This window comes from Plasmodium knowlesi (genome assembly GCF_000006355.2).
Source record: "Plasmodium knowlesi strain H genome assembly, chromosome: 12".
In the NCBI taxonomy this organism is placed as follows: Eukaryota; Apicomplexa; class Aconoidasida; order Haemosporida; family Plasmodiidae; genus Plasmodium; species Plasmodium knowlesi.
Genome location: NC_011913.2, coordinates 2,260,812 through 2,283,156, shown reverse-complemented (window position 1 = coordinate 2,283,156; position 22,345 = coordinate 2,260,812). Strand labels below are relative to the sequence as shown.

Genomic DNA, 22,345 nt, shown 5'->3' with positions numbered 1-22,345 from the left:
GTTTGTACGTCCATATATTTATATGTCAACATATTGGTACATCATCAAATGAGCACATAGGTGCTTTCACACTAGGACACATCCTTCCTGCATATTTGATTTCTTTCCCTTTTGGAAGAGGAAGAAAAAAAAAAAAAAAACCTTTTAACAAATAGAAAGAGACAAGTTTTTTAGGGGAGTGACGAAGGCACACAAAAAAGGGGCACAGTGGGACCCACGACGGGAAACCACGAAGATACGAAAACAAGGACTACACAAACATACCAAACAAGTGACAGATTTAAAACTAATTAAATGGTTAGAATATACTTGTGCTAACTTTTTTTTTTTTTTTTTTTTTTTTTTTTTTTTTTTTTTTTTTTTGATTCTTCCCCTCACGGTAGCTGCACAAGGGGTAAAGATGATCTGCTGGTTGGCTGACGTAGTGCTGTGCCCTGTTAGGGAGATTTAGCAAAGGGGTCCAAGTGAATAGACGGATCGAAGTAAATAGACGGATCAAAGTGAATGGATGGGTCGAAGTGAATAGATGGGTCGAAGTAAATAGGTGGGTCGAAGTAAATAGACGGGTCGAAGTAAATAGATGGGTCGAAGTGAATAGATGGGTCGAAGTAAATAGATGGGTCGAAGTGAATAGATGGGTCGAAGTGAATAGACGGGTCGAAGTGAGCAATCGGAACGTAAATGGAACCCACTGTAGAAACATTAACTGAAATTTCAACCCACGGACGGATCGACACCTATTCCTTGGGGACCTTCAGGAAGGAGGGAGGAATGGTGTTCCTGTCGTACGAGGAGCGACAGACCTCCTGGTCGTCCTGCACCGAAATGTGGATGCTCGGTTCGAAGTGAACACCAGAGTAAAAGTAAATTAGAAAGTATATAGGATAATCTTGGAACGTATTTCTAGGAAAAAAAAACTTGGTGCTATTATTAATAAATGTAATTAAACCAATATTAAACATTTTTTGGAAGCCATCATAATCTGTTTCATCTCCCCAGTGGATGTGTCCTGTCCTTGTCCTTTCGTAGAAAAAGGCAGATGCCTTTTCCTCAATGGTTTTCGTCTGAATAACTTTATTATCGCAAGTAAAATGGTAATGATTATTTTTAATGGACCAGTAAGATATACAGTCTCCATTATGTTTGAACAGTAAACTTTTGGTTACTAATCCATCCTTTGGTCTTGTAATTTCTTTATTAAATGTTGTCTTGGTGATAATAACATATAGATCTGGATTAGCATAATTCAACTTTCGGTTTACATTGTTCAATTTGTTCTTAAGGTTGATATAGTTAAAAAATGGGAGTATGGTACCTTGTGTTATTTTTTTCATGAAAACATGAGAACCGATTATTTTCGACTTGAGATCTGTACCCACTAAAGTATGAATATTTTTTTTTTTAACACCCTTTAATTCATCATATGTCATTTTGTTTGCTGATAGGGATACTAGTTTGAAGAAGATCAGTTCATAAATTCTGTACCCCCCTTCATGCACTTCTTCTAAAATGTCATTATAATCAGACATCTCGCCCTTAGGTTCACTGTCGTCTCGCTTGTTTGAATCATGTTCTTCATCTATGCCGTCTCCATTTTTATTTTCTTTTTCGCTTTCTTCTGCATCATCTGTGGATTCTTCAGATTGTGTTATGGTTTTGTCATAGAGACGACTTTTTTTATCCTTTTCATGTTGCACTAATCGTATGTCGGAGATATCAGGACTACAACTCGGCGTGGTACATAGAAGCCCTTGTTTGGTTAAGTATCTTTTGGGCTTCATCATATCGGTGGCTGTACTCTCTTGGGTGGCTATACTCTCTTCGGTGGCTGTACTCTCCTCGGTGTCTGTACTCTCTTCCGTGCCTGATGAGTGTGGCACGACTACATGTTCGTAATTACCCTTCGTACTTTCTGTGAATTTTGAATTTGACACCTCCACGTTTTTTCTCTTGTCAGTATATTTCAGCGTACTTGCGCCTGCAACCTTCGCGCTGTCTTTTTCAATATCTTTCGATGAAATGCGAAGGGGCTGATTCCTCGGAACGGTGGGACTCCCACTGTCGCTACTGTTGATGCTATCACTGCTACTGCTCAGGCGGTCGCTACTGTTTCTCTTGAGCGATATAGTGACGGAATCGTGCTTCACCGTGCTCGTGCTTTCTGGGGATTGGTTGGGCCCGTAACTCACTCGGAAGTATGCATCCTTTGTGGACGTGTTTCCCTCTCCTCCTTCTTCCACCTTCTGGAACTGCACCTTTTTGTCTTCGTCTGCGAGCACCGCGTTGCCTGACTGTGATCCGCTTATACTAAGGTTGTCGTCGCTATTTTTCATGGATTCCATTCCCCGTTGGACGTTCGAATTCAAGGAGCGCTCACCCCGATTGGGATTTAGGGAAGATTCACTTTCCTCCATAACGTTTTGAAAATCCCCGGCATTTTTGTTCCTGGTTCCACTAGGCCCACTACTCAAATTACCACTGCTACCCATGTTGCCACTGCGTCTGATGGGTGATTTGTGGCTGTTTTCCTTTCCTCCACCGATCTGGTTTCCCCTTTTTTTACTGTTGTGGTTTCCATTCAGGTCGTCATCATCATTCTGGTCTCTGCCTCTGATAGGCCCTCCGCCCCGTTTTTCGTTGATCCAGCCGTTTCCACGTCCATTTCGGTGATTGCCGCTGGGGCCTGGACCCTGCGTGTTTCCCTTCTGGCAAGTGTTATATCTACAAAGAGCAGCACCCTCCTCAGTATTAGCGATGGGAGGTCGTCCACCAGAGAAGAGGTACTTATTCATATAGTTGGAAATGAGAACGAGAACAGACTTGTTCTTTTCATCATCTTTATTATCTTTCATTACTTTATATAGGTAATCCTTCTTCAAATAATAATTAGTGAACTCCAGATTTATAAGAAGATCAAACTTTTCATTTATGAATTGTTCATCTATTTCGTAATCTTCAGTATATCCAGGAAAATATTTTATAAAATAAAACGTACTCAGGTATCTCAAATCATTAACATTAAACTTGGGATCATCTGTTTGTTTGACATTTCGTATATACCATGGAAGAAACGAACTCTCCGGGACGGCTGCATTTGGAATAACGTTATTAGTTCGCACTCCATTCTTGTCTAATAAATATTGTAATGATAAAAAAAGGCAATCCCCAGATCCGCAAGTTTCCACATGACATAAGGTTTCATTGTGTCTGTAGAAAAATTCTATCCAATTTCTCGATGCTACTTGAAAATTATTTTTAATACATAAATTTTTGAAGTAGCTCATTGGCAAAGACATATTTTTGTTCGTTCGCATGACGAGGTTGCCTGTCCTCGGTGGATTTATCGTAGTTTCTAGGACGGGTACTTCCCCTGCAGATGGTGGTGCTCCTCCGGCATGGGATGATAATTGTTTCGGTTGTCTTTGTTGTTGTTGTCGTTGCTGTTGTTGTGTTGTTGTTGTGTTGTTGTGGTTGTGTTGTTGTCGCTGTGGTTGTCGATGTTGTTGTTGCTGTCCTTGAAGTTCCTCTGCAGATATATTGTTTTTAAGCTTGAAGTGGACTTGTTTCTTTTTGGAATCAACTTCCATCAAAAGGAGGATGAGCTTTGCTGTGTTGTCTACGTTGGCAGAAATGTTCATGGTAAAGCATTTTCGGAGAGTAATAAATTGAACCAACTTCTCAAAATAAAATGCATTTTTTTCTATTTCGTAACTGATTACGTCTTCTAGAAGTTCCTGTAACTTATCATTGGAGAGATAATCTTCCTCACTTAGATTATTATTTTTTTTTTCTTCCTGTAACCTTTTGGTAAAGTAAGGGAAATTTTCCTTTATGAACTTAAAAAATAGCTTGAAGTATTCATACACCTCATTTTTAAAATTTTCATAGAAAAGGTACTTGACATTATCTATTCCTATATCCTTGAGGATTAATTTCTTTTCGGTTGTCTTAAAACAGTGGAGTAACATATTTTGCAACGTTCTGAGATTATCAAAATGTTCGTCATCGACGTACATTTTTTCGTCTCTCATGTTAAATACAACTGTGGATACCTTGACTTCACTGTCATTTTCAAGTTTATTTATAAATCCATCCTCTTTGTTTATCCTTAGGGCTAGCAGAACGCTACACAGGAATGAGAAAAGGGTCGCTACCAGGATCACGCGCGGCCACGATGCCGCTTCCCTTTTCCATGCCATCTCGATATGTATGGGGGATGGTAGTTATACTTGACAGTTACCAGATGGACGGAGTGACAATCAATAAGTGGAAAAAATGGAAATTACCGGGTCGTGGTGCCTACGCCGTGGGGCTCTTCTCGCTTCTCCTGCTGTGCCCATCTGTCGCGTTTGCCCTTTTTACGCTTCCACTTCACGCCTCTCCTTGTTCACTACTGCCCCCGCACGTAGCACAAACCAGGGGTGTGATGTACGGAGGGGGGTGAGACAAGCGCATATACACGCGCATATGCACAGATGCAAGTGAGTACCTCCAGATGTATGATCTGAATGTACAAATGCATGTGCATACAGGACAGTTCCCCTTTTGATTAGTGTCCCATTTTCAGCTTCCAACTGTGCGCTGGTGCATCCGCTGGTTGCAGGAAATGGGGGCTAACAGAAAGCAAAGGGAAAGGAAAATAACTAAAGCGAAAAAAAAAAAAGAAAAAAAAGCGAAGATGAGCGCCTGTGCATGTATGTGCAAATGTATAAAGGTGTCCGTTCATTAATATGAACAGTATTTATAATATGTAAAATATACGCACTGCCCAAGTGACTTTGTGAAAAAAAAAAAAAAAATAAAATAAAATAAAAAATACAATGGCTTGGGGGTAGCTGGATGGTAAGAGGGCATGTGTTGTGTCCATCGAACCGTTAACCTCGGCATACAACTTTAACTGGTAAATTGAAACGCACGCCCGGGGACAATTAGGGGGGAGGGATGCAGAAGGGAGCATGTAAACGCAAGTGTATGGTGCTATATGTTGGGGTCCATTTATGGGGTGGGAGATGCAAACAGCATGGCCAGCGGTGCCGGAAGATTTCGCAAATTTCTGCTTCGGCATTTTTGCACCCCTGCCCTTTCGCCTTTTTGGTATTCCCCAATTTTGCACTTTCACATTTCGCATCTTCCCCCTGAGGAGAAAAAATTCGCATCACCGCGGACTGAGTGGACGGAAAAATTGCATCAATACTCCGTCAATATACTGGGGTGGTCATCATTCCAAGGAGGAAGTATGGCAAGCAGTTCTGAAAAAGGAACATGTATATATGCGCAGGGGCGCGCACGCTGAGGAACAGCGATGGAGCTGACGTATGCGCTTTTAATCATCCCTCTTTGGGAAAAAAAAAAAAAAAAAAAAAAAAAGTGCAGAACGGCACAGACATTTGGTATGAAATGGATGATAATTTTAACAACGCAAGAGATGCATTAATTTTGCATTATTTTCATTAATTTCCGAAAAAGTTAGACATACGGAATGTCTGCATATGGCCTGCGATTAAAAAAATTTTGATGCACAATTATTTTATTTCATTTTTTCTTTTTTTCCCATTTGATTATGTGGAATTAAATAGTTAACGTCATTTGGACACACCAATGAAAATAATCATTGGACGGGGAAGTGAAGGAAGCGACCCTGAAGAGGGATACCTGGGCATTATTACCAACCCCCAATCGTTCTGTCGTTCCACTTTTTAAAAGCTACAGGAGTTATTTTTTCTTGTCCATGGGGAATTACGCAGGGGGGGGGTTGAATGTAGCAAAAAGGGAACGCTGAACATTCTTCCCCTCTTTTTTCCTTGCGTGCTCCGAACGAGATGTATTTTCTTTTTATGAATAATAAAATGTGAAAGATGTAATTTTATTTGTCTTGTGGAGAAGAAACATACATTTGTAGAATACCTGTTGGATACAGCCCACCTGTGAATGGTGCATAATTGGCAACTGAAGAGGTGCAAGTTCCAGCTTACCCCTCCTCCACCAATTGAGGGTGTTCCTACCCTCAGAGTGAATTTCCATGTGTTCCATAAGTAATTAACAATCGAATTTTTTTTTTTTTTTTTCCCCTCTTTGTTGCGTTTGGGCATTCGATCCAAAGCCGCTTCGCATTTATGCACACACAGATGGATGAGCGACCTCAGTCTGAAGTTCATCCTCCTGATTATTCCATCACTGCAGACACATGTACATGAATACACGCAATAGAATTAGTCTTCCCCCTGTCCAGCGACCACTGTACTGTTATGTCGGGCGCACGACTGGCTGATATGGACGAACATGTGCACATTATCGCGCGTTCATTATTTTTAATGTTCGCAAGGAGTGCCAATTTGCCAGTGTGTCCAGCTGCCTATCTGTCAATTCGGTGGAATTAGCTGCTAAGTGGACTTTCCACAAGAGGGCGGTGGGAAGAGGAAAACGGAAAAGAAATATTTCATTCTCTCTGCAACATTTTTCGTAATATATTTCCATTTTTATTTTTCCTTTTTTTTTTTTTTTTTTACACATTTGTGTCCCCTCAAGGGAATTTTTTTTTTTTTACAAAAATGCAACAGAATTTTTCATACATGAAAAAGTAAAAGGTGCGTGTGCTGTCTACCACACTGATTGGAGATATTTTCATTCCTATTTCTATTTCCAATGGGAGTAATATCTATTTTGTAGATGACCTGAAGATTAGGTATGATGTTTTTCGTTTTGACGCTGTCTATGTGAACATGCATGCACATATGTATACACAAGTGCGTGCCATTAATTCTTTTTTTTTTTTTTTTTTTTTTTTTTTTTTTTTTTTTTTGTTTTACGGCTGGGAGACGTTATTTCTACAGAGAAGACATGTATGGGGGCAAGGTCCAATTGGAACCCCCCAAAGTGCAGTTTTTTTTTTTCCTTCTTTTTACGCCATTTTGGCCATTCCCCCTGCGTGGCCTTATGTGCATGGAAGTGCTGAGCTGATTTGTGCGGGTGTACACTGTGAAGTGTACGGCTTGCTACGCCACGAGGAGGTCAAAATGGGTTTGGCAAGGCTAAGAAGGATACGGTGAAGTGGCAAAGTAAGAAAGCAGCGATGTGGCAAATGAGCGATGTGGCAAATCAGTGAAGTGGCAAATCAGCGAAGCAACAAATCAGCGAAGCAACAAATCAGCGAAGCAACAAATCAGCGAAGCAACAAATCAGTGAAGCGATCGGAATGCAAATTTCACCATCAATCCAACCCTCTCGGTCTGCGTTTCCCCTGTCTTGGACCATTTTTTTTCTTTCGCGGAAATAGAAGGACTTCCACTTGCGTGAATGACGACAACCCCAATAGACGGGAATAACTCAATTCGCTTTTCCAACATTTGTCCAGTAGAGAAAGGGGGCACGACAAACTCTATCTCTCACTGCTCTAATCTCTGAATCACCAAAATGAAAAGGCTACACGTGTTACTGCTACTACTGTTACTATGGCTTTCCCTTTGTGTACAATGCATCAGGAAAAATGCAGACATAAAAAAGAAAAGTGGTTTAATCAGAACAACCCAGAAAAAGATAGTTAGATTTACCCGCCTATATAAAAAATCATTCAAATTGAAGGAAGAAGAGGTAATCGGTCGATACGAAGTGAAGGCTTATTTTTTCTTTGATGAATCCTTCGAAAAAAGATTCAAATGGAACCTGTATTACAAATTCTGCAAAAGCAATACCCCAAGTATCTGTAATTATGTGAAGTTACGAAGACAGTTCGAAAAATGGTATGATGACAAATCATTCTCTATCAAAAAATATATGTCTGATGTAGCCTTAGTTTATAATCAATTTTATAGCAAATACTCTATATTGCAGTTCGACATAAAATTGGAGGCTAATAACATTTTGAAAATTAACAAGGTGCCTAACTTGTCCGACATACTAATGGAATCCTTAACCAACTTGATTAGTCGGAAGAAACTGAAACCTCCATCGGACATTCCTTCCTGGCGCTTGTCCTTTAATTACATTACAGGGACGAAGAAGCTCGTTGCCAAGATTCCTTCGCAGGTTCCAGGGATGAACTTTTACTTCTTCTTCGTCATGCCAGCTTTTAGATATTGTACGTTTTGGCGAGTCACCATAATGTTCATGTTAACCTTTTTTTTTTTTTTTTTTTCTTTTTTGCATCTACCAGTGATTGATGAGTCCTGTTCATTATATCGTCTTAGTGGCACCCGCTTTTCGTTGTATGGTAATATCCCTTGTCTACTATGTCATTCCCTTTTTTTTACCCCTTCTGCAGACTACTCACGCTTGTTCTCCAGCATCGGAGATATCTATTTCAAGTACGAGTGGGGATTTAGGAAGTACAAAGTTGGATACTTCACCATGGAGCAGATGTAAGGAAGAAAATTTATTTCATGTGGCATGTATGGGAATAGAGCGGGAGAGGGGCTGAGTTACTCTCCCTACATTTCTATACCCCTGTGTACAGAATGTACTCCCCCTAATGTTGTGTCCACCACCTGCCCATTTTCATCACCTTCTTCCCTTTGCGCCTTTTGCGCCCTGGGCTTTTCGCAGAAAGTAGGAACAGGGTGAAGGGGGATTGTCCCATTTTATAGGATCCACTGCGAAAACATATCCCCTTAGAATAACCTTCTTCGGTTGCACGGGAAGGAAAGTTTCTTTCTTTGGACGGGGCATACCCTTTCCTTCTGAATGCACAGATAAGCGGAACGTTCAAGGGAAAACGGGACAATACTAAAGAGAAATGTGTTTTGTGCGTGCTTCAAAACTGGACAAGAAATGTAACCCCTTTCATTTGCTTAATCCTCATTTTCCCTTTTTTTTCTTTTTTTTTTTTTTTTTTCCCCTATCACTTCGTGTTAACTGTTTGTTAGCTCACGGGTTTGCCTCCCTTCTGCTTCATTGAATTATGAGGAGGGGGATGTCGGTATGTAATTCCCTCCACGCACACACAGGGATAATTCGATTTAGTACTTTTTCTGCACAGCTTACATTTCATTTTTTTACATGTTTGCATTACGTGCAAAATTTACATGAATCGTAAATTTTGGATTTAATATTTTGGCTTTTCTTTTCTGCTTACTGCGAATGGCGTAAGCACAAGGAGAGTGGCGCGTCGTGTCGCTTTATATATATATATATATATATATATATTTATTTATATTTTTTTTTTTTTTTTTTTTTTTTTTTTTTTTTTTTTTTTGAGCGGATGACGCAATTCGTTTGGCTAAATCTCCATCGTTTTAAACGTTTTATTTTTCCGCTCATTTTGGTAGCACTGCGCTGAACCCGCTCCGCAGTGTCCACCTAGCAACTCCCATTTATCATTCCTTTCACTTAATTAAACGTATTCATGCCCATTTTATGCGAACCGATTTCTACATGCGAAGATCTCATTTAGGGAATGTACAAGGTGATCCCGTACACAGAGATGTGCAGTAGGATGAGATACTCCATTCAATCATCCGAAAATTTTATCTTTCCTCACCGTTCGCATGGAAAGGGAGGTGGTCATCAGGTCAAACTATTTGGACAATTTTGAAATGGGATCCTCCAAATTTTAGTTCAGAATGAGAGGAGTAAGATGAGGGGGGGGGGAATTATTTTTATTTTATTTTATTTTTTTTTTTTGTGACAAATGAGCCCGTCAATATTTGTGGCATTGAAGTTCCTTTTGATTGGCACATTTTATTTTCTCCAAAATGGTAGTATAAAATTTGGCCACGCGTGGTGTGTGAGGAATGCATATTTGAGAAATGAGCAGGTGAACGGCAAAGGTAGAAATGTGTTTGGCGCAGGAGGACTGTGTTATCTGACCGGAATACGAGGCATCTCCTGGGGGGGTAAAACAGACCAAGCGAGAAGGAACATTCGTCATGTGTGTAGAAGGGGAAGGGGAAATGTGGTTGTTGTAGAAGCAATGAAGGAAGAAGAGGGCCAAGGAGAGGATCACCCGGGAGAGAATAATACTAAATTGGAAGATCCCACAAACCTGGGGGAAGTATCCACGCAGAAGAAGAGAACGAAAAGAGAAATAAAAAAGGACGAGTATGGAATCCCGCAGGAAAAGCTAAACATAACAAGGCAAATGAACAGCAAAATAAAATCCAAGTATAAATTCTGCAAAGTAAAGACATACAGGGAAACTATAAATATAAATTACAAAAAGAAGAAAATTTTAAGCATTCATGAAGGGAAATTTAAAAATAGAAGGATATACTCACCTGATACTTACACGAGGCCAATGATGAGCAAAGTGAAGGAATCTTTATTTAGCATTTTGTCCCACTTGGGGATATTCAGTAATTCCACCATGAACGTTTTGGACGTGTTTAGTGGAAGTGGTAACCTGGGCATCGAGTGCATTTCAAGAGACATAGCTCACGTAACCTTCGTAGACTTATCACTGAATAGCTGTAAAACTATTTACGAAAATTTAAAACTCTGTAATATTAACCTTTCGTACAATCAAATAATAAGGGCAGATGCAATGGAGTTGTTAAAAAATCCTTTGAAGTTTCACATCGGAGAGAAATTTCACTTAGCTTTTTTTACTCCACCGTATGAACAAATTGTATACAGTGAGTTGATACAAAATATTTCCAGCAGTGAGCTCTTCGACCGTGATAGTCTTGTGTTTATTGAGTATCCGAAGGAGATTGAGATGTTGCCCCAGCGGGTGTACAATATGATAGGATTAAGGAATAGAAAATTTGGAAGAACCTACTTTGCTTTGTACGTTCTGAACAGTTCAGGTAAATATCTTTCTGCTGAAAGGAAGGATGAATTTTACCCGCTCCATTATAATCGTAAGCAGCGCAGACAGGAAAAATATCTTTAATTGGGAGGGAGGGGGGGGAACACCCTTATGGGTAAGTGGGGATGAGGACTATGAAGGGGTAAGGGTTTGGTACCGCAGGTATATGATCACAAAGTGGAAATTTTTTTTTTTTTTTTTTTTCACCTTTTTAATACTTTAATATTTTTTCGAGTTGATACGTGACTTTCCTTTCACCCGAGGAAGACGGCGTAGAGAAGTGAACTACATGTGAAGAAGCAAATATACGGGGAAGGAGACACACACAAAAATTGTGGATTCGCATGGAGAGCGGTACTCGGCACAACTGACTCACAAATGCAGTATATAATTGTTGTGTAGGAAATTATAAATCACATGATTTTTCGAGTTGCATTCATCAGGAGGAATGGCCCTTTCGTTGGTGGAAGCAATTTCGCGCAGAATATTCATCAGGAGGACAAACAGGAATTGTTGCTTATCGATCGTTAGGGTGGTGTGGTCTCCGGAAAAAAGGGTTAAGAGTTTTTGGACAATGTCATTCGTTTGGATGATTTTAAAATGACATTCGGATGAAATTGCGGATGAGTTTGCGGATGAGTTTGCGGATGAGTTTGCGGATGAGTTTGTGAAGGATTTTCCCCCATTGCTGTGCCTCTCCTGGATGTTGGCACGACTTTTACGCAAGAAGCTGTTCAGTATATTCACCGTTTTCTTATTACTGAAGCTTTTGTTATGTATATTTTCTGTAATTAATTTATAGTAGTCATTACCTTCGTCCTTAATCATTGTGTCATTTAAATTTTGGACATGTTTCAACAAAACATATGTGTTGTTAACAGTGTCGATTTGTTTTTTTATCACTTTTTTTTCTTCATCATCATCTATGCTTTGCTTTCTTATGAGTATTTCATTTAACTTTCCATTTAGCTGTTCCATTTTCTGACACATGATTATGTGTTTATTTCTGTTCTTTAACAGTTGGTTTTTCTTCAACTCCACATCCTTCATCGATTTGTCCCTTGTCTCTTCATACTTTCGAATATTTTCTCCAATGTTCGCAATCCGCTTGTCGATGATCTTTTTTTCCAGTAGCAAATTGTTATATTGTTCAGATATTTTCTTCAGCTTTGTGAGAAAGTCCTCCATCTTTCGAATGACTCTGCTGGACGATTGTAACTCAGGATTTCCTTTGCCTGTGTGTACACCTGTATATAAGACTCACCTTTTATTGTGAGCAAAAATTAAAAACCGGCGAACAAAGTCTCATATATGGAGCGGAAGATGGGACAAAAGTTGGGAATTCTTTATCTGTTCCTTCCCCCGTTTACACAGAAGTTTGTACGCAGGAGTAACAACCGGGACAATGCTCGCGATTAATGTGTGCAGGGGATGGGGAAGAAGAAAAAAGAAGCAGCTAAAAGGGGACTTTAATACAAATTTGATAGATAAGAACAACGCAGAAAACAACAGTCTTACACATTTATAGGAAATTGTATTCTTCTATGTTTTATGCACCATCCGATTTAGTAAGTAGACGAAACATTAAGTAGGGCAAGTGTGCACTTTTAAAAAAAAGAAAATTTTTTTTTTGCATGACCTGTTCAGATAATTTTTCGCGCCTCTTTTTTTTTTTTTTTTTTTTTTTTTTTTTTCTCAGCTCTAGCACAATAGAGCGAATGATATAAGTGCAAGAATGCGTACAAATGGACGTTGTTTCTTTTGTTCCTTTTGTTCTTTTTTTTTTTTTCTTTTTCTCTATTTTTTTTTTTCTTCGCAAAAAATGAACATATTCTACTACAAAGCTAAAAACCAAGCCATATATTGTTGTCCTTACACCCTAAAATTATAACTTCCATTATATAATCCTACATACACCCCATACACATTCATTCATTCCCTTCTTCTTTTTTTTTTTTTTTCCTTATATCCATTTCTTTACTTACTGTTTTCTTCTAATATTAATTTTTTTTTTTTTTTTCTAGGCTCTCATATTCATTATACAATGAACATGAACACAAACACAAGAACAGCAAAGAAAAGAAGAATTAAAAATTAAATTGAATTAATTCATAATATCAAACAAAAAAAAAAAAAAAAAAAAAAAAAAGAAAAGAAAATGTCCCTTTTATACATTTTCTGTATTTTGCTAAGAAAGAAAGAAAAATTATTAAAATAAGAACCTATAGACAAAAAAAATTTATTGAACACTTTGAATGTTCAGTAAGGAGTTGCAAACAAAATAAGAAATAAATATGGAAGAAAGAATTTTCCTTTTTTTTTTTCTCTTTTTTTTTTCTAGAACAAATATAGGCTCTCATATTCATTATACATGGAACATATGAGCACTTTCAAACATAACAAAAAAAAGGACAAAAAAAAAAGAAGTTTAAATAAGAAGTAAAACAAATATCCTAACACATTATATGTGTATATCAAATAAGAAAAAAAAAAAAAAAAGGACAAAAAGGGGTATGAAACCAATATCCTTCATCTTAAACAATAAACACTAAACTGTGAACCCTGAATCCTAAACGCTAAAACCATAAAAACTAAACCGTCAACCCTAGAACCTGAAGCCTGAACCGTGAACCTGAGACCATAAACCCTTAACCGTGAACACTAAACCCCTAAACCTAAACCATAAACCCGGAACCTAAATTTGGAACACGTTCCATTGGAACCTCTTCAATGGGAACTTGTTCCAAAGGAACACCTTCCATAAGAACTTCTTCCTTAGAAACCTGTTCTTCTTCCATTAATTCGGATCCCATGAACTCTTTAACCAAAAGTTCAAGAAAATCCTTCTGGTTCAATTGTGTGTCCCCTTTTTGACATTCATCCAACACTTCAAAATGAATTTCAATAATCGTGCGGCGATTCACGGAACCAGAACGTTTCGTTCTCGTTGGAGCAGAACGAGGTTTTCGTTCCTTCACCAATCGATATTCATGTGGACCAGCTTCTTCCACATGATCGAGGACTTGTTCCTGTACTGATGGACCAGGAATTTCACCAGGAGATCTTCTGAAACGTGGTCCTCCTTTACCAAGAGGACCAAAATACTACAAAAAAAAAAGAAAAAAAAAAAAAAAAAAAATGAGAGGATATTTTTGCTGAAGAAAATTGTGAAATGTTCTTTTTACACATTTATTTTATTATTTTATTATTTTTTTTCCTTTTAACCATTAAAAATTTTTTTTTTCATTTTAACCATTAAAAAAAAATTTCTTTTCCTTTTAACCATTAAAAAATTTTTTTTTCCTTTTAACCATTAATTTTGTCTATTAAAATTTTTTTTTTTTTTTTTATCTTTTTTTTTTTTATCTTACCTTCCAAAGGTAATAAGCCATAACAGAGAGGCCAATGGAGACAGGAGCCAATGGAAGAAAAGGGGTAAGGAGATCCGTAGGAAGGATGGGACAGATTGTATTCTCTAATGTCTGTTGCATTGAGTCGCTCTTCTCTTTGAGCAGTGGTTCCACTTTGGTATTTACATTTTCTTTGCCAATGGAGCAATCATCATAATCTTGGTCAATTTTGCATTCAAAACAAGAAATACCATTAGTACCATTCTTGCATTGAGTTAATACATTCCTCATAATGTCATCACTCTTACCGAAAGCGTGATTTATGCCCTCCTTTATGCTACAGAGAGGATGTACCCAACTCTGTCCTTTTCTCTTCTCTTCTGCCATTTTTTGCAATTGTTCTGCATACTTTTTAAGAAATAAACAACCCATCGTTTGTCCAAACGATGGGCCACTAAACCGATCCTTCTTTGGGGAATAAATGTGCTGCAGTCCTGCAGCAAAAAGCAAACAAGCTGCTTTATTTGTTTTGCTTTGTTTATGGCCTAAAGTATACCAATTGTTGTCTTTGCAGAAGTCGGCAACCTTCGCCTGATTTTTAGACTGCATCATTTGTTCTAGAAGTTGTGCTAATTCCTTTCCGATGTCAGTCTTCAAGGCATTCTAAACATAGAACAAAAAAAAAAAGAAAGTAAGAGGGAAAAAAATATATATGTATGTATACATATATATACATATATACATATACATATATATACATATATACATACATATATATACATATATACATATACATATATATACATATATACATACATACATATATATACATATATACATATACATATATATACATATATACATACATACATATACATATATACATACGTATACACATATATGTGTATATATATGTATATATGTAGTTGTTATTGATGTTGGTTTTCTTACCCAAGACACATCGCTGCTTTGTCCACCATTGTTTTTTGCGTGGTATTTTTTTGCTGCGCATTGGAGTTGAGTACAGAAAGAAGAGGACATGTTAGTGATAGTAGTTAAGGTGGATTTTATTTTGGTGTTAATGTTGGATTGGTCTTCGTTGAGGAGTTTTTTCATTTGAGTTTGGACTTTAACTGCGTCAGTTTTGTCTTTATTGCAATTTCCACTTTGATTTTTTCCCACCAGAGCGTCTTCGACGCTCAGCTGACAATCAGCAGAAATTTCCTCCCTTTGACACTTAAAACAAATATTATAACTACCACCACCAACAGCATTACACGAAGACGAAGACGAAGAAATTTTATTATTTTCTTGATTCCATTTATCGAACATTGCCTTTATTTTGTTCTCATCAATGGGACAAACTTTGTCCGTTTGTTCTTTTATTTTAGTTGCGTACATGTTAAGAGCAATACAACCAACTGCTCCATCGAGCAGTTGGTTGCCACTACCATTAGTCGAAGAGGTACTACTTGTAATTTTTTTAATGTGTTCTAAACCTGCTGTGATATGATTACAAGCTTTTCTTTCAACACTTTGTGGATTACCATCACCAAATTTATTACATACAGCATTAGGGTTGGTTGCACTGCTCTGTCCCTGCGTCCCGATTTCCTTGAACATTGTTTGCAATGTTGTTTTGACGCCCTGCTCCCAGAAGTCACACTGTAGAAGAAAAAAGAAAAGGTTATATATGTAATTGGTTGTGTAGTATCCGGTTGTTGTAATATTCGGTTGGTGTAGTATCAGGTTCGTGTGTAGTATCCGGTTAGTGTAGTATCCGGTTTCTGTCGGCGAGGAGTCTTTCCTTTCCCCCCCTAAAGTAGCTAAAGCTGACCCCGGAACCTGAGTCCTGAAACCTGGAACCTAACTCCAATAACCATAAAACCTTATTCTAACACCCCTGAAACCTTATTCCAATACCCCTGCAGCCTTATTCCAACACCCATACAACCTTATTCTAATACTCATACAACCTTATTCCAACACTCGGAATGTGAATTTTTTTTTTTTTTTCTCTACCCCATCAGTGTTGTGTTGTTTGTAGTAATACTTACCCAAGTCTTCTTATTAGTACCATTCTGCGTCGTTGCGTATTGTTTGAACCAATTTGGTGCGGCGCATTTAATGTAATCGCATAACTTATCCATTTTATTTATTTCCGTTAGGGTGGTATTGGAGGTTTCCGTAATTTTGTCCTGAACTTGTATTAATTTGTCTTTTGCATTCTCTTTCGTGCCATTGACGTTAATTTCGCAACTTTCATAGTCGGCTTCTTGCCATTGGCAAGGAACACAAGGTTCCTTGCCATTGCCATTGCAATTAGATTTATTATCATTCCATGCCTTAAATGCCTTCTCTATACCAGCATTAATAACACAAGTCGATTTTTTTTCCATTTGTTTTGCATAATAATGAAGTAATATACAACCCATCGTTCGGACAAACGATGGGTCTTTCTTCAGGGTTGGGTAAGCAGCTCCATTAGACGCAGCAATGCTCTCTAGTTTGGTGAAACCTAATGTAAGATGTTGGCATGCCCTTTTTTCAGGGTCAGTTGCTGGTCTAGTCTTGGCACCTGCGGTGCCATTATCATTCATTTTATCACATCCATTCTGATCCGTTTTGCCATTTGTGTCCTTCATGGCGTCTGCCAATTCTTTCCACAACTTATGGAGCTCGCCAGTCTCCTCCTTCCAGAATTCATCCTATATAGGTGGTGGTATAATATATATATATATATATATATATATATATATATATATATATATGTATGTATATACACATGTATATACATATGTATATGCATATGCGTATACATATATACGTATATTATATACATAGATGTATGTGTATGTACATATGTACAGTTGTTTCCCCCCTTACCGCAGTTGTACCCGATTGTTTTTGTCCGGTAGAGGAATTTAAATGGGATGCTATACATTTCATATGGTCACATAATTTATCCCTTTTATTTATGTTAGATAGCATTGTACTAATGTTGTTGTCGCTCTCGTCAGTGACAATTTTTTCCACTTTCTTCTTTGCAGTCTCTGCTGGAGTTGTGCCCTTTATGTTAATTGCACCAAGGCAACCGTCCAATTTGTCTTTTTCATTCCATTGGCAAGGGACACAAGGTCCCTTGCCACTGGCACCACCATTGCAAGCAGTACTACTACTGAGCTTCTCCCCAAGTTCGAAAGCTTTTTCTATTCCTTTATCAATATTACAAACAGCTTTGTCTTTCATGTGTTTTGCATAAGCGTGAAGTAAAAAACAACCCATCGTTTGTCTAAACGATGGGTGTTTCGTAGATAGGATGTTGCCGTCGTCGTCTGACGACGACGACGACGGATTGTACAGTTCGGTGAAGCCGGCATGCAAATACTTGCATGCCGTCTTTTCAGAATGAGTTGTCAATTGATCACATTGTCCATTCCCTGATCCGCCATTCTCCTTCATTTTCTCTGCTAATTCATTCCACAATGTCCTCATGGGGCCATTCTCTTTCCAAAATTCTTCCTATATAAGTGGTAATATATATATATATATATATGTGCATATGCATAAATGCATATGCATATATACACATATGTATATACATATGTATACATACATACGTATACGTATATACATACACATATATGTATATGTATATAAGTACATATGTATATATGTAAGTGTATATGGGTGTACATATGTCCATATACATATGTATATGTATGTATATATATATGTACATATGTATATATATATGTATATGTATATACTTATGTATATGTATATATATATATATATATGTATATGTGTATGTATATATGTACATGTCTCTTTACACATACATACGTATGTACATATATGTATATGTCTATATGTATGTGTACATATGTACATGTCTATGTACACAAGTACATTTGTTTCCTTACGTCGTTGCCTGCTGATGCCTGTCCTGCTTTTGTTGTTGTCTTCCAGTGGTCTAGAGCACAGTGTAGACGATCACATAAAGTGGCTTTATCATTTATTGTGGATAATGTTGGTTGTATGTTGGTGGTCTTCAAAATACCCCACACTTCGGTCCATAGCTTCTTTCCCCCCACTTCAATACTGATGCACTCATGGTCCTTTCCACATTCCTCACATGAACCCTTCTCATTCCCATCCCCTTTACCATTCTTATTACACCACTTTTCGCGATTATTCTTCAGCTTCCCTGCATCAAAGGCCTTATTTATTCCTTCCTGTACAGCACAACCATAACCACCCTGTTTTGCCTGTTCCTTTAATTGGTATATCAATGCATTGAGTGCTACACAACGCATGGTAGAACGAAATATTCGGTCATTCAATTTGCGTGGCCCCGTATCAGAACTACTTTCCTGAATTGTATGTATGTTCTTCAATTCTTTAACAATAAGTTTGCATGTTGCTTTGCTTACACAATGCTCTGCATTACCATCGTTGGTACATTTAACCTCATTGCACAGATTGTCTATGTCGGTGTCGGTGACCCCATTGGTAGACAGGGCGCTGTCAAGGTTGGTGAATTCCTTTTCGACTTCGGTCCACATTTCATTCTACAATTGAAGTAATATATATATACATATACATATATATACGTATATATGAACGTACATATGTATGTATATATGTATATGTATATATGTATGTATATTTATTCATCCCATGAAAAACATATACAATAGTGCATGCGCATACACTTCGTACACTAATCTATCACTTGATAGAGTGGACAATTATATATGCATCCATACCTTCTCTGTATCCACCGTTTGTTTTTTTCCACTGTCTGCAAGCCACTGCTTCTTCACACATTCTGCACGATTACACAAAACCTCTGTGTCTTCACATTGACCACCACCTATATGGAAAGATGATAAAAGAGAATGGGAAGAAAGGAAGCGAGCAATGGAGGAAGAGAAAAGAAAAGGAATAAAAAGAAAGGAAGGAAAAAAAATAAAAAGAAATAAAAGGAAAGGAAGGAGGGGAAGGTGGAATTGGTGATGATAGTAGAATGGTTTGATGGTGGCAATGGTAGTGGAATGTATATTCGTCTATGGAATGGTTGGTGTTTTACTTACATATATTGTCCAAAGATTTCTTCAGTCCAGTTTCTTCCTTGTCAAACATATCTTTCAATTTGGTTTCCACTTTATCACTGTTTATTGGGCAATTCAATTTTGCTTCCCTCTTACATTCAAAGCAATCATTATTATTACCCCCCGTCTTACACCATTCAGTTTTTTGGTTATTCCCTACAGTAAACATTTTTTTTATTGTGTCCTCACCAATAGGACATTTATCATTCGACTTTTCAATCAACTGATCGGCATAGACATTCAATGCTGCGCACATCATGGTTCGTTTGAACGATGCTTCGGCAGGGTTGCCGTTATCTTTTGTATTTCTGTACAGATGCCTCAGTCCTGCCCCGAAGAGGAGGCATACTTCTTTGTTATTGTAGTCCTGGGTACTGCAATGATTGTCTAAACTGCTGTTCTGACTGTCATACATGGCGCTGCCAAGTGGTTGGACAACGTCCTTCTGGACTTCGGTCCACACTTGTTCCTATGAGTAATAGATATATATATATATATATATATATATATATATATGTGCATATGCATAAATGCATATGCATATATACATATGTATACATGTATGTATACACATACGTATATACATATATGTAAGTGTACATGTATACGTATGTATACATATATGTACATTTATGTATATGTATAATGGTTCTTTCCTTACCCAGTTAACTGGTGAACCGTTCTTCCCGCCATTTTCTTCGTCCTTCCACCATCGTTCCGTTACACATTTTAAGCGTTCACAGAAGTTATTTTTATTATGCATCTCAGTCACGGTTTTCTGTATTTGTTCCTGCTTCGTTTGGTTGTTGTCTTCTAACAATTGATCCACTTTGTTCTTCACTTGGTCATTTTCGCCGTTGCCATTGCGAATGGTGCACTGATCAAGTCCGTCATTATCGTTCCAACTACATTCAAAACAATTATTGGCATTAGCATTTCCACATTCACCTGACGTATTCATAATGGCACTACTTTCATTGAAAGCTTTCTGCAAACCACTTCCTATATCACAATACCCTTTGCTCTTGGCTTCTTCTTTTAATTTTTTTGCATATGCTTTTAATAAAAGACATTGTATTATTTGGTCAGAATATTTGTTAGGGCCATTTGTTGTTTTGTACATCTTATTCAACAATGCTGTAATGTGTTTGCATGCTTCTTTATTTGCAGTATCTAAGCCTGCAGTGGTGTCGCAATTGGCACCTACGGTGCCACCGTTACTAGTAGTCGTATCAATGAAGAGTTCTCCAACTTTCCCCTTGACATAGATGTCCCAAAAATTCTGCTGCATAAGAAATGGTAAGTATATACATACATACATATATATATATATATATATATATATATATATATATATATATATATATATATATATATATACATACAAATATATATTTCCCTCCCCTCCCCCATATGAGAGTGAATATAATATGAGAGGACACACATACAATATGAAACTGATATGTGCCTATGACAACAATAGACATTATATATATTTCCGTTACCCCCGATTGAACCGCCCCAGCTTGGACTATCTGGTTGTTCTTCTCCCATTTTTCCTTTACACATTTCAGACGTGCGCAAAAGTCACTGTCATCACACGGCTTGCCTGTAGGAAGTAGGAATATAAGGGGAAGGAATGGGAAGAACATGAATGGAAAGTGAGGTTAGGAAGGAAGACAAGTTATTAGAAGGGGGGAAAGGAAAAGGAAAAGGAAAAAGGAAAAGGAAAAAGGAAAAGTAAAAAGGAAAAGGAATAGAAAGAGGAAGTGTTCTTTCCCTTCTCCCCCTATCTTTCCCTCATCGAGAACTGTGGTGAACTGCTTTCATACTCCTCCCATTATTCTTACCTAATTGTACGTCAGTTGCTATTTTTATATCCTCTATTGCCGACTTTATAAGGTCGTCCACATTTGAAGATTGGCCGGTTCCTGCATTATTAACTAGTGGTGCAAGTATGGTATTTAATTTGCCGTCGGGTAAGTTGTACTTTCCATCACTGTCTGCTAGTATATCTGCTATGGCGGGCATTCCGGTACCATCCTTGGCGTCGTCGTTCAGATTCAGGAATTTTGTTAATTCGCTCTTATTCTGCTCCAAATATATCTTCCTCCTCTGTGGCTCTGAGTTTCCGGCCTTACAGCGCACATTCCTCTTGACCCATAGTTTCTGTAACCTCCATTGACTGCCACTCCCCCCCTTCGTCCTATATTCATCCCTCCAACGTCTGATTTTATCTTGGAGAAGAGCTCTACCGAACATTAAGGCGGTGTCAGTAATTTCTTTGCATTTATCCAAGTTCTCAGATGCACCCTTGTGCGTCTCCCGCAACTTCCGTTCCACTTTAGACGATACGTCCTGAATAACTTTGTCCAAATGACAATGATCCCCATAAATTTCGGATAGAGCTAACATACCTACAATACAACGTGCATAAGCATTATCATCGGTGAGGTGTTCAATCTTTGGTGTAATATCCGAATCCGCATTTGCCCCCGTCCTCTGGGTTTTTACGCCAGCCATGAAATATCTTATCTCAGCTATCCCGTTACATATTACTGGCAGGTAGGCACTCCACATTGTCTGAACCTTGCCGCTCTTCTTCCCCTGCAGTCTCTCCTTATCCACGCGCGAGAACGTTCCATCCTCATCGCACATACGCCCAATTTCCCAGGACTCCTGCGCCTCCAACCATTTGCCCAATTCATCAAATTCATCCTCTAAATTCTTCCGCAACTTCTCCTACAATGAATGGACAAAAAAAAAATTTGCAAAATAATTTATATATGCCACTGTACAATTAGAATTGTGCATACATACATATATATGGATGAATTAATAATTCCTCCCTTTCCACAACATTTTCACTTTTCTTTTTTTTTCCCGTTCCTCTTTTTTGTGTGTTGGGTTGGTGGTCGGTTGGTTGGTGAGCAGTTTCCGGTTGGTGTAGTATCCGGTTGGTGTAGTATCCGGTTGGTGTAGTATCCGGTTGGTGTAGTATCCGGTTGGTGTAGTATCCGGTTGGTGTAGTATCCGGTTGGTGTAGTATCCGGTTGGTGTAGTATCCGGTTGGTGCAATATTCGGTTGGTGTAGTATCCGGTTGGTGTAGTATCCGGTTGGTGTAGTATCCGGTTGA

The 22,345-nt window shown here is 38.1% G+C and overlaps 5 protein-coding genes across 5 annotated transcripts in view; 2 read left to right on the top strand and 3 right to left on the bottom strand.

The window, feature by feature from the left end:
- Positions 1-737: 737 nt before the first annotated feature.
- Positions 738-4,199, bottom strand: PKNH_1250400 (conserved Plasmodium protein, unknown function; the record flags this gene model as incomplete). Its single annotated transcript, XM_002259808.2, has 1 exon — positions 738-4,199. One exon carries the CDS (start codon positions 4,197-4,199, stop codon positions 738-740), a length of 3,462 nt encoding a protein of 1,153 aa, XP_002259844.1.
- A 3,211-nt stretch (positions 4,200-7,410) lies between these two features.
- Positions 7,411-8,358, top strand: PKNH_1250300 (conserved Plasmodium protein, unknown function; the record flags this gene model as incomplete). The annotated part of the gene is made up of 2 exons (XM_002259807.1): positions 7,411-8,074; positions 8,258-8,358. The coding sequence occupies 2 exons, from the start codon at positions 7,411-7,413 to the stop codon at positions 8,356-8,358; spliced, it is 765 nt and encodes a 254-aa protein (XP_002259843.1).
- Positions 8,359-9,622: 1,264 nt separating this feature from the next.
- PKNH_1250200 (N6-adenine-specific methylase, putative) lies at positions 9,623-10,825 on the top strand (the record flags this gene model as incomplete). Its single annotated transcript, XM_002259806.1, has 1 exon — positions 9,623-10,825. One exon carries the CDS (start codon positions 9,623-9,625, stop codon positions 10,823-10,825), a length of 1,203 nt encoding a protein of 400 aa, XP_002259842.1.
- A 288-nt stretch (positions 10,826-11,113) lies between these two features.
- Positions 11,114-11,929, bottom strand: PKNH_1250100 (conserved Plasmodium protein, unknown function; the record flags this gene model as incomplete). Its single annotated transcript, XM_002259805.1, has 1 exon — positions 11,114-11,929. One exon carries the CDS (start codon positions 11,927-11,929, stop codon positions 11,114-11,116), a length of 816 nt encoding a protein of 271 aa, XP_002259841.1.
- A 1,487-nt stretch (positions 11,930-13,416) lies between these two features.
- The window catches only part of PKNH_1250000 (SICAvar, type I), a gene marked incomplete at both ends in the record, with an annotated part of 14,007 nt that continues 5,078 nt past the window's right edge, over positions 13,417-22,345 (bottom strand). The window contains 11 exons of the mRNA XM_039114192.1: positions 13,417-13,845; positions 14,113-14,754; positions 15,043-15,756; positions 16,149-16,799; positions 16,978-17,613; positions 18,018-18,665; positions 18,864-18,970; positions 19,191-19,677; positions 19,870-20,490; positions 20,714-20,817; positions 21,059-21,950. Of these exons, the coding sequence (XP_038969840.1) occupies positions 13,417-13,845; positions 14,113-14,754; positions 15,043-15,756; positions 16,149-16,799; positions 16,978-17,613; positions 18,018-18,665; positions 18,864-18,970; positions 19,191-19,677; positions 19,870-20,490; positions 20,714-20,817; positions 21,059-21,950 (5,931 nt within the window). The remainder of the gene's footprint in view (positions 13,846-14,112; positions 14,755-15,042; positions 15,757-16,148; positions 16,800-16,977; positions 17,614-18,017; positions 18,666-18,863; positions 18,971-19,190; positions 19,678-19,869; positions 20,491-20,713; positions 20,818-21,058; positions 21,951-22,345) is intronic.